This window comes from Elaeis guineensis, chromosome 2, assembly GCF_000442705.2.
Source record: "Elaeis guineensis isolate ETL-2024a chromosome 2, EG11, whole genome shotgun sequence".
Taxonomy (NCBI): Eukaryota; Viridiplantae; Streptophyta; class Magnoliopsida; order Arecales; family Arecaceae; genus Elaeis; species Elaeis guineensis.
Window position 1 is genome coordinate 15890884 of NC_025994.2, and position 20279 is coordinate 15911162.

General features: G+C 40.1%; 1 protein-coding gene across 1 annotated transcript; it reads right to left on the reverse strand.

The window, feature by feature from the left end:
• Positions 1 to 567: 567 nt before the first annotated feature.
• On the reverse strand, positions 568 to 1110 carry LOC140855222 (uncharacterized). The gene has a single exon (XM_073251100.1). The coding sequence runs from the start codon at positions 1108 to 1110 to the stop codon at positions 568 to 570; it is 543 nt and encodes a 180-aa protein (XP_073107201.1).
• Positions 1111 to 20279: the final 19169 nt, after the last annotated feature.

Consider the following 20279-nt stretch of genomic DNA (forward strand, 5'->3'; position numbering starts at 1 on the left):
TGCTTGTGCACCAAGAAGATCTTAGATAATTAAGAAACACTCTTGGATAATTAAGAAACACTAAGGATGCAGATATATAATAATTTGTGACTAATCTTGTTGGATGCGGCCTTAATCATTACAAGTGGTTCCGAGCCAGTCATGGTATTTCTATTACTGATTGGACTCTTTCTTGATGAGAATGTTGGGACTTAAATAGGGAATTATATAACTTTTGCAAGTATATATGTGTTTAGTTTCATCTTGCAATTGTGTGGAAAGATCTTGGATACCTAATTAAAGCTAAGGGTGCCAAAGAATAACTTTTTGATTAGTCTTTTTGGATAAGTTTCTGAGTCGTTATAAGTATGTTGATAAGATGATGTATGAGGTGTTTCTTTAGATGGTTGTTAGATCATTCTTTGAAGCCTCTATATGCAGGATTGAGACATGGTTATCTATGCGTGATAACATTAGTTTGTGAAAGATAGGAAAGAAACTATCTACAAATAAAGCCACAAATGAGTATTCTCCATTTTTTTTTTTTTTGGTACAGAAGATGGGGAACTACCCCAAGAAAAAAAGGACCTAAAAACGAAAGTAAGAAACACCCGCCAAGTCTGCCATAGCCAGCAGACTGGTGGTGCAGGGGAGAGAACAGGGGGAAGAGAAGGATCCATCAGTGGGTCTCCCAGCCAAGCTGTCCACCAGCTGGTTGGCCTCCCGGAGTGCATGTGACACCTGGAATAGATCCAAGGATGTCGCACAAAGATTGATATCAGCGAGCAGAGGATGGAAAGAAGATAGGACGTCGGTATGCTCGAAATCCCAGAGATGCTTTGAGATCCAATCGACGACTGTTAGAGAGTCACCCTCTAACCAAACTCTTGTGAAATCCAAATGATAAACAGTCGTGGTAAGGGCGCACCACGCAGCCATAAGCTCTGCTTCTGGAACAGAGTGCGTCAAAGTTCTGATTGTTTCAGCATAAACAATAGTGCCGATGTAATCTTTGATTAGGAATCCCAGACCTACCTTTTCGTTGGACCAGGAGGCATTGACATTCACCTTGACATGATCACAGGGAGGAGGCACCCAAACTACAATAGTAGGGGGAGAAGATGGGCTCATTGAGCCGCCAGCATCCCATTGCTGTAAACCATTGGCCAAAGATGAGATAACTCCTGTTTGGATATATTTCTGTGCGCACCTGAGAGCCAAGAGTAGATTTTACTTGCATTGTGTTCTTTTAGGTTGAAGATAACATCGTTCCTCGCATTCCAAATCATCCACGCTGTGTAACATGTTATTGACTTTTGAAGCTAAGGAATGCTTGGATCGGTGGTAAGATGGATGAGGTCTTCCAAAGAGTAAAAGTGGTAGACAGATAGATGATTAGTCTGAAGAGCCTCCCAGATCCTAGCAATACAGAGACAGGCAACCAAACAATGTTGAATATCTTCTACAGCATGCTGGCATAGGGTATAGAACGATCCTTGGTGTATGCGCAAATCCCATTGTTCCAACAGAGCATTACACGGTAGGCACCCCCAGCATACCTTCCACCAAAACAATTGAACCCGAGAGGCAACCAACAGCTTCCAAATCCAAGATAGATTGGCTCTCGAGAACTGCTTTTCAGATTGAATAATATGATTATAAATATCATATACCCTGAGTTTAGGGCCCATTGCATTTTTTCAAACCAGACAATCACTATAGGTGTGCTTGGGAATAGGAATAGATTGATCGTTCAGCTCACCTCAATGGTAAATAGTCTGGTGAGTTTGTCAGAATCCCATTGCCCATCTCTAGACAACAAGTCTGCCACCTTTTGATCCTCTTGAATCTCCTGGGTATCCATTGGAATGGCGCACAAGTTGAGTGGTTTGTCAAATAATCATGTATCATACAGCAAACAAATGGATTGGCCGTTACCAACCTGCCACCGAAATCCTTCCTGAACCCATTTTGCAGACCTCAGCATAGATCGCAACAGTGGGGAAGCACCTCTCACCGGCTTATAATCAATCCAATTGGAGAAGCTATATTTTGAGGATACCAACTATGACCAAAGTGAGTTCCTGTTAACAATCAGGTTCCCCACCGCCTTTGCAAGGAGGGCTTGTTGTCTGGTCTTGAGGTTGTGAAGTCCTAACCCACCCTGACTTTTAGGAGTACAGAGCACATCCCATCATATGAGATGAAGCTTTTTGGTGCTGGTTTCATGTCCCCAAAAGAAAGCCCTGAAGATTTTTTCCACATTGGCAACAACATTTTGAGGGATAGGAACATTTGTGAGCAGAAAAATAGTAGCAGCATTTAGAATTGATTGTAGAAGAATGAGACGCCAAGCCTGAGATTATTGTTTCCATTTCCATCCTTCCAGCCGTTTGTTCATCCAATCAAGTAAAGGATTGAAATCTACTAGAGATAAAGCAGTTGTAGATAGAGGAACACCTAAATAATACCACACGTCTTCATTTAAAGGCACTTCAAAGAGACTGAGAATGTATTGCTTGGAGGTTTGTCTAACTCTATTGCTAAATTGAATTTGAGATTTGTTGATGTTGACTCGCTAGCCCGATTGATTACAGTAAGTCTTCACCACTTCCTTCAAAACCCAGGCATCTTTCTTTGTGGCTATACATAAGGAGGATGTCATCTACAAACATTAGGCGGAAAATACTGGATCCTCCTTATCGAGGCTGATAACCTTTGATACGTCCCAAACGAACTTGATCCTGTAGAGATCTAGAGAGCATATCAGCATAGATTATAAATAAGAAGGGAGAGAGGGGGCAGCCTTGGCGTAAGCCACCAGAGGACTGGAACCAAGGGGTTGGAACACCATTGACCAATATTGAGAAGCTTGGTCGGGAAACACAATATATTATCTAGAAAGTGGGATGAAATCCACGGTAGATCAGAACTGTCTCTAAATATCTCTAATGTATTCGGTCGCATGCCTATTAGATGTATGCTCTAAAAGTCTATCTTGATTAACACATATCTTTCTCTGGACCATATTGTTGTACTTATCAAATAATTTTTTATTACGAATCATATAGTATGTGTCCATGATTTATCTTAAAAATTAATGAAGATAATTTTATATATTTTTAAAATATTAAAAATTTGAAATATATACCATTAGTAGTTAATTTCTAAATGTTCTCCATCGTCGAATTGTCACGGAGGGCAGTGATCAATCCATTTAAAATTAATACATAGATTACCTCCTTTTTGGATAGATGAATCTTAAATCTGCAGTATGGAGACACTAAGATGAGAGTGCAAGTGATTGTTAGAGAATAACTTACACTGAGTATGACCAATACGAAAAATCACTTAGAGGTCTACTCATTCATCGATTGTCTTGATGCTGCAGTGATGTGACTGGTCCTTTGACCTGTGGTGTATTGGTTATTCGTAGCGAGGCTACTTAGTTTGATTACACATTCTCTTGGTCTCTAGCCATTCGGATCCTTGCTGTGTATGCTGGTTATTATAGGTTCAGATTCGCTATTTGGAATAGGATGCATCTAGATAGAATTTATCAATCTTGATAGAAAAAGTAGTTCTATATGATTTGTGAGACTGAGTTTAGAAAGTCTCTAGTCAGAGCAAGTATGAATACTGGAAAAGAATTTCTACGGGATTCACAATGAACTCGAATCGAGCCAATCTAACATTTGACTGATGATAAAATTTGATAAATTCTTCATAATCTCTGTCTAGTCGAAACTCACGATAAAGAGATTGTATCATACGGTAATTGTACTTAGAGATTCATTCTTTTATTCTACTCGGTTGCCACTACATACTGTTAGACGTCACTAATGGATCGTAAGAACTCACTAGGATCATTTTTGAATCAACAATCCTTGTTGGAGTGAGTTAAAATCATTCTAGTCCATCAAAAGGAGTTTCAAAGATGCTATGATGGAGATCATGGTATGTCTCACTACCAGACAGAATAGAATCTGAGGGATCACACACAAAAAGAGCATGACCTGATCAATAGCTTGGATCATATCTGAATTATCAATTGGATTGATGGTTTAAATTTTGAAAACTATTAATTTATAAGTGTTACAGATGTAGCAACTAATTATTAGCATAAGGACTTAATTACAAATATAGTAATTTAGTTTGGATTGATTAAATTATGAATCAAGTCTTAATTAATTTAAATTAGATTTAATTTAATTTAATACTAATTGAGTTTAATTATCTAAATTATATTTGAATTTTAATCCTGATTGGATCATATTTGACAGTTTTTCGATTTTGATTAGATTCGGACTCAATTTAAACTCAATTTAGACTTAGTTTGAACCAAATTGACTCTGGCCTTTTGAGCCTAGATTTTTTGAGCTTCTCTCTCCACTTTGCATGAAGAAAGAAAGGATGGGCGGTGATTTTCATGTTGGTTTTCTCGTGTGCACGCGTGAAGGGGTATGGAGAGGTAGTTATTTGGTTTCTTGATTAGTTAGGACTTATTTGGATAAGAGATAAAGCCTAACTAATCTAACCTGATTTTTATCTGATTTTGGCATGGAAAAGAAGGTATTTTGTGGGACAAAATTATAAAAGGGGAGAGTTTTTGTGTGAGATGGTTATGCATATGTTGTATGCGTTAGGGATGTTAGTGTAACTTCCTGTCGCCCATTGTTTCCTCCTCCTCAATACCTTCTTCCTCCTTTTTGTTCCCATTGCCTACTTTCACTTTCAGATAGAGATCTGAGAGAGAGATTTTGGAGAGAAAAAGAAAATTAAGAAGGGTTCTTGATTTTTTTTGATGATCTAGAAGAATCCTTGCAATTCAGCACAAAAGATTTGTGCAAGGCCCTGTTCAATTATTTCTAATAGCAATGGGGTAAGATCCAAAGCTGAAGAGTGAGATCTATAAGGTGCTAGTACACCGGTGGTCTCCATGCTTCGATCAGGTATCTCTGTGTAGATACCAGCAGAGATCGGATGCTTGCGTGGCTATGACTCAAACCTTAAACATCCGCAGGATCTAACGGTATGGAGATCAGATCTCTAGATTTATTTTACTAACCTTTTGTTTTGATTTCAGATTTTAGATTTTGATGATGTGTTCATGTCAAGATCCTAAACGTGATTTTTAGATCTGATTTGATACGTGATTTAAATTAAAAGATTTTTAATTTAATTTACTTCCACTACACATAAAACTATTTTATGAAAAATTTTTAAACTACACATACAAAACCACCCCACTTTCTAACAATGCCACTTTCTAACAATGCCTTCTCCATATCGGCCTTGATTACCATCAGAGACTAGTGCATTGATCTGAAATTGAGGGAGTGGAAAACTTCTTGAGCTATCATGATGTTGTCAGAGATATTTCTATTGGGGACAAAGGCACCTTGTTCAGGCGCAATCAAACCAGACAATAGGGGTTTAAGACAATTTGCAATAATCTTGGCCACCAGCTTATAAATAGTGTTACATAAGCTTATGCGACAATAATCAGTAATATTCTTGGGGTTTGTCTTCTTGGGTATCAAAACCACAAAAGTGTGCTTCCAATCCTTAGGCATCACATTGGACTCAAACACCTCTTGGACTGCCACCATCAAATCCATTCTTAAAATCTGCCAAAACTATTTAAAGAACAAAGGCTGAAAATCAGAAGGCCTTGGAGCACTTTCTGATTGCAATTGAGGTAAAGCTTCAGTTATCTCATTTTCAGATCTCTGGGTTATCAACTTACTGTTATGAAAATCAATGATTTTATTGTGGATCGAAGGGAGCGCTATGTTGTGCCTAGGTCCTGGCACTGCCACATAGACTGAAAATGGCTGGTAAAAACCTCCATAATCCCATCGTCATCATAGATTTCCTGACCATGATCATTGGGGATAGATGAGATTTTGCTACATCGCCGGATAATTGTTGATTGGTGAAAAAAGGTTGTGTTTTGGTCCCCTTCTTTTAGCCCTCTGATCCGAGACTTCTAACACCAGAACAATTCAAGTTGTTACATCATCCGAGCATGCTCAGCCAATCTTTGTGATGGTGGATCTGAAGTTGGGAGTTCTGACCATCGGAATTCACATCCTCTTCCTGCATAGCTTAGATCTGCTCCTTGAGCCTTTTGACCTTCTTAAACAGATTACCTACAACTTCCTTGTTCCATTGGGACGACATGATTCTCATTTTTCTTAACAGCTTGAAGATCTTCTACTGTCATGGGGTGAGTGTTTTCTTACCCAAATACCCGTGTGGCGCCCCAGCATGCCACACACCAAGGCCAGCCCTCTCGAGTCCTTTCCTCGGACATACCAATAAGCACGCAGCAGTCCAGCCACATAGCCAAGCTTGCACCTCTATGCACCTGCCTGGTAATACTGTTGTACTGAATACAGATGACACCCTCAAGTGCCCATAAGCAATCCGACCCCTCGAATCAATTGCAATGCTCATGCGCACCTCTGTGCCATAACATAGACTCTTTCCAAGAGTGCTTCGCAGCTCAACACCTCTGTGTCAACTCTAAGGCTTTGCCCCTCAAGCCAAGCACTGCTCATCCCAGATGTCTTGATCCTCAACATACCCTCATGCCAAGACATAACCACTGTGTCACTAATCCGCAACCCACCAAGCCACCATTTAGTACTACACATATCAAATCCACATAGCACGACCATGCAATGCCACCACTATGTTTGAGGCTCGGGCAAACCCATCTTTAATGTAGCCTAGCTAAACTACCAAGTTGACATGACCTGCAACTCCCCCAAGCTACAGATGATCATACACATCCGAGTTCTCTGGGGTTCGACTATCCAAGCTTCCCCCCACAAACTCTTGTGCCACGATCCCAGTCTTGCATCCTTGATATGCCTTTCCATCCCTGGTTATATCGCTTGACAATATTCATGGCCTGCTCGCCCATCACTGTGCATTACCATGATCCTGGGGATACATGACCATACCACCCAATATCTTCGGTCCACAGCCTACTCACACATTGAGCACTGCCACGATATCGGCATCCAAGTCTGCCCCATCAAGTAAATATCTTCGATCGGATGATAAATGCATCAAGCCATCCTCTCCTCGGCATGATCCTCTTGGCCATCCATGATCCTTGGCCCAGCTCCAAGGCACATATACCGATCGATATATCATAAGCCTTCCTTATTCTCCACGATCGATCGGTTCCGGTGGATCCCCGTGAGACATCACCTTGCGATGCTCACAAGACTTGCCTGTTTGGGTAGGCCACACCCTTGCCCGACTAGCCCTCTATCGCCTCTTCGCTCCACTACAGAGATCAAAAATGCATAGAGTAGTCTAGACAAACCCCTCAAGGATAAAACCTCGAGAGATCCCCTTCTCGCACAATGTGGCCAGCTCGTCCAACCAACATTGCCCCGAATACCTCCACATAAGGTCATTCAGACGTGGCACCACCATTGCACACACAATTGTGCCACGATGGACCCATCTCCTACGGGTCTGGGGGAGTCGGGTACGCGGCCAAAGCTCTGCACCCCTCAAACCAAGAGGAATCCTTGAGTATCCACATATATCATGGCGGACCACCACCATTCCAAATATCATGCATCCCGAGCCCCCCCAATATCATACCATGACCATACCGCTCCTTGGCGAACCATTGCTCCCTCACTACCCCAGCAAGGCATCCCCCTAAATCTCACCCTGGGGGTTCCAAATGATCGAGTAGCATTGCAAATTTTGGCCAAGCCAAATCCTTCGCAGCACCGTGCCACGCCCATGCCGGCACCCCCTGCGACATGCCTACGGATAAGCCCGTGACAATTCTCTCCCACTCAAGCTGTCGACGTCCTCGTCGACGTCCAAGCCACTACTTGAACATTAGTCACCACAACCAAGTTTCATTGCAGTAACTATAAATATGGTTCCTCAAGTCAGAGACCCACAGTCTTGATGTCCTTGATTCTTTCTCTACCACTGAGAATCCATCATCCACACCACACTGACTCCTCCATAGAACCAAACTGCTACAAAATCCAACACCAACTTCTGCTTTTGTCCTCCTCCAATGGTCTTTTAACCTTCAATTACATGGCATTCCTCGGACTCTTCCAAGGCTTAGCTCTCGATTGCCCCAATCTAAGAGCAGCCACTGCATTCTCTAAGCTTGCTGTAGTCCTCTGAGCATCAACTTAACTGAAAACTTTGTAACACTCCTCGAACTCTTCCAAGGCTTTACTCTCGATTTTCTCAATCTAAGAGCTGCCATTCCTTTCCTCGGACATACCAATAAGCACGCAGCAGTCCAGCCACATAGTTAAGCTTGCACCTCTATGCCCCTACCTGGCAACACTGTTGTACTGAATACAGATGACACCCTTAAGTGCCCATAAGCAATCTGACCCCTCGAATCAACTGCAATGCTCATGCGCACCTCCGTGCCATAATATAGACTCTTTCCAAGAGTGCTCCGCAGCTCAACACCTCTATGTCAACTCTAAGGCTTTGCCCCTCAAGCCAAGCACTACTCATCCCAGATGTCTTGATCCTCAACATACCCTCGTGCCAAGACATAACTACCGTGTCACTGATCCGCAACCCACCAAGCTGCCCTTCAGTACTACACCTATCAAATCCACATAGCACGACCATGCAACGTCACCACTATGCATGAGGCTCGGGCAAACCCATCTTTAATGTAGCCCAGCTAAACTACCAAGCTGACATGACCAGCAGCTCCCTTAAGCTACAGATGATCGTACACATCTGAGTCCTCTGGGGTTCGACTATCCAAGCTTTCCCACAAACTCTTATGCCACGATCCCGGTCTTGCATCCTTGATATGTCTTTCCATCTCTGGCCATATCGCTTGACAATATTCATGGCCTGCTCGCCCATCACTGTGCATTACCATGATCCTGGGGATACATGACCGCACCACCCAATATCTTAGGTCCACAGCCTACTCACACATTGAGCACTACCACGATATCGGCATCCAAATCTGTCCCATCAAGTAAATATCTTCGACCGGATGATAAATGCATCAAGCCGTCCTCTCCTTGGCATGACCCTCTTGGCCATCCATGATCCTTGGCCGATCCTTGGCCCAGCTCCAAGGCACAGCCACCATAATTTCCTCTCTAAGCCTGCTCCACCACACTTTGGATATTATCACACGTTAACCAGAATTTAAACAATCAAAACGGAGATTTTATTTGCTGGTTGGCTTTATCTTGGACTCGAAGGAGAAGGGGACAACGATCCGACCCAATTCTGAGTAAATGAAAGACCTTAGATTTCAAAAATTGGTTAAGCCAATCGCCATTAATCAGAACTCTATCCAGGCGTTCCCACACTGGCTGTTCCGAGTCTATTGTTACACCATGTATATGATAGACCATTGAACCCCAGGTCAATTAGAGAATTATTGTTAATGAACTCCATGAATTCATGAGACTCGATATTAGACCTAAAAACTTTGCCACCCAATTCTCATTGCTGGAACATATAGTGTTAAAATTCCCAATGGTGATCACCGGATAATCGAGGAAATGCAAGAATTGAGGACGTCCCATATATGCCTTCTCTTTCTGTAACAAGTGCTGGCATAAATGACTGCAATGATCCAAGGGCTCTGACCTTTATCGTTGACCAGCCCAACTACCACTTGACGATCCGTACAGGAAATTGATGTTCGATCCAGTCGCATGCCACAGGGTGATGATGCCCCTAGATTTTCTCACCGCAGGGATGAAGAAAATCCACCAATGCAGACCAACAGCATGATGGAGCTTCTAAATCGAATCCTCAGAAATCCGCATTTCGAGAATGCAAAACATATTAGGACTAAACTTCCGAACCAAAGGAGGGCTTTAGTGCACCTTGACAATTCCACACTATTACATTCATAGACAAATCAAAATTGTGAGTGGCAGTTCGCAGCCTTGGACGGGTCCCCAACCCCTGATCCATCAACTGAACAATCTTCCCCTATTTTTATCAAACCAATCTTTGTCGAATCTTCCAGGATCGGTGACGACACCAGCGGAGTTGGAGTAGTCACAGTTCTGAAGTGAACAACCGCTAAAGAGAGAGAGACCTAGGCCGGATGAACAACATTCTCAGAATGATGCAAAGTATCCACATCCCGCTGACTCGCTGTGAAGTCGGCGTCGCCTGCCTTCATCTTTAAGACATTCTCCATAGGCTCGGTTTGCTTATTGCTAGTTATGTGTGGGTCCATCCATTGAACAATAGCTGCCTTTGGGTCTTTCTGCTAAGATAAAGCTTGTTCCCGCCTCTGCACTTTAATTTTGCTGTTAGATGGTGCACCACCTTTGGTTCTGGCCTGGGTGGGGATGGACTATCTGTTATATATATATTACTCCAAAATTACTCTTTTCTTATTTATCTCCCGTGACAGTTTAGAATTCTGATTCGGGTGAATCTCAATTTTGAGGAGATTGGTTTTTTTTCTTTAAAAGGAGGCCGCAGCATCCTTCTTTGAAGTGCGGGTTCGAGTGTACGGTGAAGGTTCCAGGTTTCTTGTGCGATTTAGCTTTCTCCCGTTGGTGTTCCTGTGCGGGCTTGCTTCCTGATTTTCTCCCGCTTGTGCTCTTGTGCGGGTTTGCTTTCTGGCTTTCTCCTGCTTGTGCTCTTGTGCGAGTTGCTTCCTGACTTTCTCCCGTTGGTGTTCTACCTGTCTTCTTCCTTCTCGATTTCACGGATGCCCTGTGCTGATGACCGAACGCTTTATCGATTGGTAAGGAGGTATTCATCTTGATTTTTTGTCGAGGATTGAGAAAGGTATCTTCACCTCAGGTATTATCTTACTTTGATCTATTACCGAGGCTGAGATTGGTAGATCTAATTGGATCTTGGTTGCCTTCTATTCGATACTCTGTTGCCTTCTTGTTGGTTTCGGATAAAGGTATTTTATACCTCATATTGTACCTATTTTTCGGGACGGATTTATAGTGGATTGCTCCTCCTCCCCGTGGATGTAGGCCTCTTGTGCCGAACCACGTAAATCTTGATTTCTTTGTCTTTGTTTATTTATGCCTGCAATATATTTGGTGAATTATCTCAAAGAGATTAGATTTTAGATCAAAAGCCTAGGTCGATCCAATCCGATGCGCGTGACCTCACCAATTGGTATCAGAGCACTTGGATGGTTGGTGACAAGAAACAAAGTTTTTCAATGGCTAATGATCCGGCGTCTGTCTCTCACTTCACCACCATCAGGCATGAAGTGGCCGTCTTTGATGGAACGGGAGATTTTTCACTATGGAAGGTAAGGATGAAATATTTGTTGGTTAAAGAAGGTGTTGCAAAAGTCCTTAAGGGTATAGATTCAATCCCGGGAGATAATGAAGCTGCTAAAGAAGAAATTAATGAGAGAGCCCTAGGAATCTTGTTTTCAGGTTTAAATGATAAAGTTCTACGCAATGTTGTGGAACTAGATACAGCCAAAAGTGTATGAAAAAATTAGACAGTTTATATATGACAAAATCTCTGACTAATAAATTATATTTGAGGAAAAAATTACACACATTTCGTATGACAGAAGGAACTTCACTTAAGGATCATTTGGATGAGTATAATAAGCTCCTGCTTGATCTAGTAAATATTGGTGTCGATGTAGATGAAGAAGATAAGGCTTTGATTCTAATTTACTCTTTGCCTAAGTCCTTTGAGTATATTATCACTACCATGCTTTATGAAAGAGAAACAATAAGTCTTGAAGAAGTAGAAGCTACTTTGTTATTCAATGAACTTAGATTAAAAGTACAGCTTCAGCATTAGGCTCAGACTCCAGCTCAAGGTCTTATTGTTAGAGGTAGAGATGAACAGAAAAAGGGGAGACAGGGTAGAAGTAAGTCCAAAAATAGATCAAAGTCTAGGCCCAAAAGATCAGGTATTTGTCACTATTGCAAAATGCCAGGCCACTGAAAATCTGAATGTAGATTTCTACAATCTAAAAGAGAAAAGAAACAAAAAGATCTTTAATTGTAGTTTCTTCAGAAAGTCATAGCAGTATATCAGATGATGCAGTATTTACAGCTGCCTGCAGTGTTAGTCATGCTGACACTTGGATCGTGGATTCTGGAGCATCCTTCCATATGAAACCTCACAAGGAATGATTCTCTTCCTTTAGATCTTGTGAAGGTGGTACTGTTCTTCTTGGAGATGATGATATCTGTAATATAGAAGGTATTGGAACGATATAAATTAAATCAAATTCAAATACCATGGTGATATTGGATGATGTCAGATATGTTCCTAAATTAAAAAAGAACCTTCTCTCAATACATGCCTTTGACAGAGCAGGATATGAAGGCAAATGGGGTAGAGAATCTATAACTATCAATAAAGGGGTATTAACTTTATTGAGAGGTAAATTAAGTGGCATCCTTTACTACCTGGATGGCAGTACAGTTGTTGGTCAGGCATCAGCAGTACAATCTTCTCTTGAGTAGTTGACATATTTATGGCACCAGAGACTAGGACATATTTCAGACAGAGGTCTACAGGAGCTGAGCAGACGTGGTCTGCTGAGTGGTCAGAAGATTGGTGCACTTGAATTCTGTGAGCACTGTATATTTGAAAAACAACATAGAGTCAGCTTCACTACAGGCGTGCATAGGACAACTGGTATATTAGACTATATTCATTCTGACCTATGGGGACCTGCCCCAATTACATCCAAGGGTGGATCAAGATATATACTTACTTTCATTGATGATTACTCCTGAAAAGTCTGGATATACACCATTAAAAATAAGAGTGATGTATTTGAAACATTCAAATGGTGAAAGTCTATGGTCGAGAGGCAAACTGAAAGGAAGGTGAAAACTTTTCGGACTGATAATGATTTAGAATTTTGTTCTACAGAATTTGATGACTTTTGCAAGTCAGAAGGCATTATTAGCATAGAACAACAGTGGATACACCTCAACAGAATGGTGTGGCAGAATGCATGAACCGGATACTACTAGAGAGAGTCAGATCTATGCTATCTAGTTCAGGATTAAGTAGAGATTTTTGGGCAGAGGTCGCTCACACAGCCTGCTATATTATAAACCGATCTCCAGCATCAGTATTAAGCATGAAGACTCCAGAGAGATGTGGACAGGAAGACCTGCAGACTATTCAATACTCAGAATCTTTGGGTGTCCAGCTTATGCATATGTAAGAGACGAAAAGTTGAACCCCCGGGCTAAAAAGTGCATATTTATTGGATATACATATGGGATAAAGGGCTATAGATTATGGTGCATAGAACCTGGATCTCAAGGATTTCTAGTCAATAGGGATGTGACATTTCATGAGACAGCCACTGCTTCAAGACAGCTACAGCATAATTCTTCTCAAAGTGATTAAGATCGGGGTCAGCAGGATAGGACTGTTGTAGATATTGATCAGACTGTTAAATCATAACAGCAGCAGTCAAGTGAAGATATTTACAATGAACAACAACAATAGACAGATGCACAGATTCAGACTCAGGAGGAGGTGACATTACAAGATCAGGATCAGATTGATAGTATTGCCACTCGAAGACCTAGGCATCAGATCAGAGCACCTCAAAGATATGGTTTTGAGGATTCTGCTTGTACTGAGTTAGTATATTATGCTCTGAGTGTTGCAAACACCATTGGTGATGAGTCGACCACATATCAGGAGGCTATTAGTAGTTCACGGGCTGATGAATGGACCATGGCTATGGTTGAAGAACTTCAGTCTCTAGAAAAGAATCAGACTTGGGAGTTAGTTAAATTACCAAAAGGTGAGAAGGTAATTGGCTGCAAATGGATCTTCAAAAGGAAAGAAGGAGCCACTCCTCAAGATTTTAGATATAAGGCCAGGTTGGTAGCAAAGGGGTACAGTCAATGGGAGGGTATTGATTACAAGGAGGTATTTTCTCCTGTAGTCAAACACTCTTCTATCCGTGTGTTACTTGGTTTTGTTGTTTCTCAAAATTTGGAGCTAAAACAACTAGATGTTAAGACAGATTTTCTTCACGGTGATTTAGAGGAACAGATCTATATGCAACAACCACCTGGATTTGAGGTTCCAAATAAAGAAGATCATGTATGCTTACTCAAGAGATCATTATATGGTCTCAAGCAGTCTCCAAGACAGTGGTACCGCAAATTTGATAGATTTATGGTCGACCATGGATACAGTAGATCTCCATATGACAGTTGTGTGTATCACCAGCAGCTTTCAGATGGGTCCTTTTGTTATTTATTATTATATGTGGATGATATGTTAATTGCAGCCAAAGACATGTTAATCATCTAGAAACTGAAAGCCGAGCTCAGTACTGCATTTGATATGAAGGACCTTGGACCGGCAAAGAAGATACTTGGGATGGAGATTATTCGTGACAGGCAGTCAGGTAGATTTTTTCTTACTCAGCATAGTTATATTGAAAAAGTTTTGGACAGATTTGGTATGTCTACAGTTAAGCCTGTCACTACCCCCTTTGCCAGTCATTTTAGACTTTCTGCCAGAGACTCTCCTCAGACTGAGGATGAGGAGAGATATATGTCTAGAGTGCCATATGCGAGCGTAGTTGGCAGCATCATGTATGCGATGGTCTGCACTCGACCTGATATTTCACAGGCAGTAAGCGTAGTAAGCAGATACATGGATAAGCCTGGAAAGGCTCACTGGTCAGCTGTGAAATGGATACTTAGATATCTGAAAGGCACTTCTAAATTGGGATTGATATTCACTGCACAGAGTAATTGCATAGTTACAGGATTTTGTGATTCAGATTATGCTTGTGATTTGGACAAGAGAAGATCTTTGACCGGATATGTGTTTACTCTTTCTGGATGTGCAGTCAGTTAGAAGGCTATTTTGCAGTCTACAGTTGCTTTATCTACCACTGAAGCAGAATATATGGCATTGACAGAGGCAGCAAAGGAAGCTATTTGGCTAAAAGGGTTGGTACAAGATTTGGGTCTCGAACATGATTGTTTAGACATTCATTGTGACAGTCAGAGTGCCTTGCACCTTGCCAGAGACCAGATGTATCACGAACGAACAAAACATGTAGATGTCAGGTATCACTTCATCAGAGATCTGGTAGAGAAAGGTGATGTCAGACTTCAGAAAATATACACTGTCCATAATCCAGCTGACATGTTCACTAAACCAATCCCTGCAATTAAGTTCAGGAATTTTCTGAACTTGATTGGTATAAGCATTTGGTAATGTCCTGCGGGGCTTGTGGTGAGGAGGAGGTTATAAAAGTTTTTTTTTTAATCCACATTTGATATAAAAGGTACAATATTTGTCGCAAGGAGAAGGATTGTTATATATATATTGCTCCAAAATTATTCTTTCCTTGTTTATCTCCCGTGACAGTTTGGAATTTTGATTCGGGTGAATCTTTATTTTGAGGAGATTGATTTTTTTCTTTAAAAGGAGGCCGCGACATCCTTCTTTGAAGTGCGGGTTCGAGTGTGCGGTGGAGGTTCCAGGATTTCTTGTGTGATTTGGCTTTCTCCCGCTGGTGTTCCTGTGCGGGCCTGCTTCTTGGTTTTCTCCTGCTTGTGCTTTTGTGCGGGTTTGCTTTCTGGCTTTCTCCCGCTTGTGCTCTTGTGCTCTTGTGCGGGTTGCTTCCTGGCTTTCTCCCGTTGGTGTTCTGTTGGTGTTCTACCTGTCTTCTTCCTTCTCGATTTCACAGATGCCCTGTGCTGATGACCGAACGCTTCATCGATTGGTAAGGAGGTATTCATCTTGATTTTTTGCCGAGGATTGAGAAATGTATCTTCACCTCAGGTATTATCTTATCTTGATCTATTGCCGAGGCTGAGATTGATAGATCCAATTGGATCTTGGTTGCCTTCTATTCGATACTCTGTTGTCTTCTTGTTGGTTTCAGATAAAGGTATTTTATACCTCATATTATACGTATTTTTCGAGACGAATTTATAGTGGATTGCTCCTCCTCCCCGTGGATGTAGGCCTCTTGTGCCGAACCACGTAAATCTTGATTTCTTTGTCTTTGTTTATTTATGCCTGCAATGTGTTTAGTGAATTGTCTCAAAGAGATTAAATTTTAGATCAAAAGCCTAGGTCGATCCAATCCGATGCGCGTGACCTCAACACTATCCTCACGTGGTTGGTCCATGTAGACCAGCCTTTTTCTTTTATCCCACTTCTGCACAATCTGGGCCGGCCTCGTGCACACGATACCATCCATAGAGTCTGCATTTTCTTCATCTTCCTGAATGAGGTCCATTTGATCAGCCGTCTGGTTGTCCGTTTCTTTCTCAAGGGGTTCCAATAGAGCAAAGCTAGATGAAGAGGCAGACTGACGGGCATATTCTCTGACAGGTGGGACATTTCCGACACCTGACGTTTGAGAGGTGGAGCCGGAGTAGACCTGTTGCCAACCATCATTCTGCTCCTGATTTGTATTTCCCGAAATGCCCTTGTCTCCTTCACTTCGCCCCTGCTCTGGCCGTCGGAGTTCCACCTGATGTCCTGGATCCTGCTGCTTCCCCAAATGAACTGAAGCTTCCGCCACAGGAACCCGTGAAACAACCATTCATGGGCCATACAATCGATTTTCAGACTTCCTTTGCCAGTCGGCTTCCTCCAGATGGAGCAATCATCCTCCAGATATCCTACTCGTCCGCACATGAAACAAATAGCTGAAATATTTTTATATTTAAATTGCTGCCACCACCGCTTACCGAAGGCGATGATGTCTACACCGAGGTGAAGAGGCTGAGATAGGTCAACCTGGATGCAAGCTCAAGCATACCCCCCTCTGATCACCTCTTCCGTGCAGTTGTCGATGAACTTAGGAACTCCTATGGCTGAGATTATCCGGAGAAGCATTGAATGCTCCCACAGTTCCATAGGTAGATCTGGGGGACACACCCAGATACCTCTACTTTTCCTGCTTGTACGCTCCACTTTTGCCATTCATCATTTTCTCCGTTCCGACACCTGTCGCACCTCATGTTACTATTTCGCTTTTGTTTCTCTTCCATGGCATCGTTGCCCGCAAGACAAGATAGAGGCATCAATGATTGGCTGCCTTTGGATCCTCTCCTATTCATGCTTTGAACTACAGGGCTCCCACTGCTGATCATAGCTATCTATGCGTTATATTGCATGATGGCCAGACATTACACAGGCCCTATGAATACATAAATTGAACTTTACTCAACTAAAGGCTTAATCCCAAACAGTTAAGGCGAGTTGTATGAATCTTTTCCTCTATTTTGCTTTTTTTAGGACCATACTTTCTGAAAGATATAGAGGGTATAAAGTCTCTCTTCCTTATTATTTTATCTTATATGATTTTCGATCTACCTCTATGGATCTCTCTTTTCTTCTGCATGTATACATATTTTCTCCACCATATTTATTCATTTTTGGATCTATGTTATTCATATCCAAATTATCAATGATATTGTCATTCTCTCTATTTGCCCTCAATTAACTAGAGCTTTTTATGAATAATTTCATTTTATATTTTATTTTTTATTGCATTACCACACATCCATTTGAACACCAAGAAATAAATAAGGTTCAAACGACGATATGTGTCCCTCTGGAAAGAATCAGATATTCAAATGGTATCTAGTTTCAAGCAATGTGGGATGCTTCAATAGTGTAGTCCCATAGTTTTCAATAAGAAAATTATTTGTTTTTAATTTCAATAATCAATTTATTAGTCTTCTTTGAAAAATAACTACATTATCCGTCTCTTCAAAGGCATGGTAGGCATTCAATAAGATTGAAGCTAGCAGTAGTTACTTTATTCTATTGATAGAGAGCCCATTGAGTCTGCTATTGATTGTATAATAGTTATAACCACCATTTTTTATCCTACAATGATTAATATCAAATTTTCTAAAATAATAGCTTTTATAATGGCCGGTGTTACAAAGAGAAATAATAGTTAATGATGAAAAGCAACATTGCTATTTGACCAATGACTACTCACTTGATAAAAACTAAATATTGGCATCAAGAAAACTATGATATGTTTTTCCTCATATTTTGTGTAGTGTAACAAAAGGAGATTAAAACTGTTATAATCATGGTTATTTTAAACCTTGAGATTGAAAAGTTTAGCAATATGGTGCATGGCAGGGCACCAAATGAGCAGCCCAAGCTCTCATAATGCACCAACTGGAGCACCATCTCTAGAGATGTTTAGAGACCAAAGATGTTCATGATTTAAAATAACAACCATTATAATGGTTGCACGCTCCCTCCATTATATCATATGTAACAATAAAGAAAAGGATAATAGTTATTATTATAACATGCTACTTTTTGTTATAACTATAAATTATAAAAAAATAACAATTATTTGGCATTTTGATTTTTAATAAAATAATATTTCTACCAAATTTTAATTTGGTAAGTATTTTCTTTCAAAAAAAATGTTTATCACAATTGAAGGAATAATGTTTTATTACATAAATGATGACTTGGATAATAGCACTATAAACTTTTCCAAGTTATTATTTATATATTTAATATTTCCAAATCACGGGGAGATTGTTATAACTACTATAACGGTCAATAACAGTTTTTGATTGGTCCACTGTAATAGTGAAGTCACTAATCAAACCTTGCTATGATCCATGGAAAGCAAGTATGCTTAGAGAGAATCAAGCATTAATATCTTAATATGACATGATGATTGATAGGGAATAAGATTTTGTTGTTAGAATTAGTTATTGGGCTTTTTTGCTTGATAGGTGGAAAATGATTATTGGGTAATTTAACTTAATTATGAAGTAACAATTTAAGTCTTCTTGAATCTCATAAATTTGATTGCATTAATAACAAAATGTAAATATTTCACATAGTAAAGAGTTACTCCTTACTACTAAAAAAGAGTTAGTCCTATGTTTGCATCTAATAGACTTTAGGAAAAATTATAGAGATACCTCCTCAACTTTAGTCCGATTTCACTTATACCCTTTTGATTTTCAAATGTACCCAATGAATTCTCTTATTGAATGAAATGTTCCAATGTAGTCCTGACGTTCACTTAAAAACTGATGTCATGAGCTTGCCATTGCAAAAGATGGAAATGCCCCTCCCTAACTTGAAATGGATTTTCATAATTTTGAGAGTTGTTCATTTTGCATCCCTTGCTTCTGGCATCTTTTCTGGAATGAAATTCTGACGACGACCACTATCCCACCCTCCACTCGGGTCCAACAGTCTCTTCTCTATGCACAAGCTTGGCAACCTCTCAAGAACCCTATTTCCCTCCACCATGGCAGTGAAATACCATCTTCTTTCCTTTGGAGGGTAATATCTATTTTCTTATTTTTTTTATAAAATCATAATTTTATTAAATATTATATTCTTATTTATCTTTTTAGTGGCCGACATAAAGACATCGTAACCATAGTTATAAGGATATTCTCTAAGTTTTTTCTTGCACAATGGTGTATGTTGTTGACCTTTGATTATGGTATCATATTTTAATCTTTGTTATTTGCATGCAATATTTAATTGATATGTGTTTTGTAATGGTCCCTCTTATATATAATCTTTATTCCAATTATTTCATTGCCTATCAATGAGAGATGTGGTCTCTATGTGTGTGTATGCATAAAAAATGGATTTTGGACTAATGTGGTCCCTTATAATTTTTTTTTTTGAATCTATGACCCTTTATGTGCTCCCATTGTGGACTTATGCCGCACCTTTTTCCATGCACAATGGAAGTATGGAAAAAGTGTCCAAACATGCTGATGTTCCATTTTTTAAATATGGTCTGATATATTTTAATATGCACAATGTATAGTGAAGTAATGTTTTAACCACTTTTTGGACTGATGTTCAATAACTTTCTTAAGTATTGCTTTTTATATTGTTATTTGAGTTTGTTAATATTGAAAGTATCAAAATTCTATTTGAACTTATGTTTTCAGTTTATTAAGTAATATTTTTTCAATACCCAATAGCTTTATATCAAATTTTTCAACTAAAAGTTGAATTTATGCACATATGAACTTCATGTATTACTTATTCATTATTGTAGGGATGGACTCTATTTTTTTCATTATACAAATCCACTATGATGGATCAATCAAGTGCCATCCAAGCTATCACTATAGTGGGGTTATATTAGATACTTCAATAATTATGATTCAGATTGATTTAATATCATAGAGTTGGAGATATGCTAGGCCAACTAGGATATACAAATTATATCTATTTTTATTATCTCATGCCTGGATGGATATTTGAAAATGGCTTAAAAAAACTAAGATGTGATATACGGATAT

What these genes read in the sequence shown, in the direction of transcription:
- LOC140855222 (XM_073251100.1), bottom strand. Translation starts at nt 1,110, where the DNA reads ATGAGCCCATCTTCTCCCCCTACTATTGTAGTTTGGGTGCCTCCTCCC.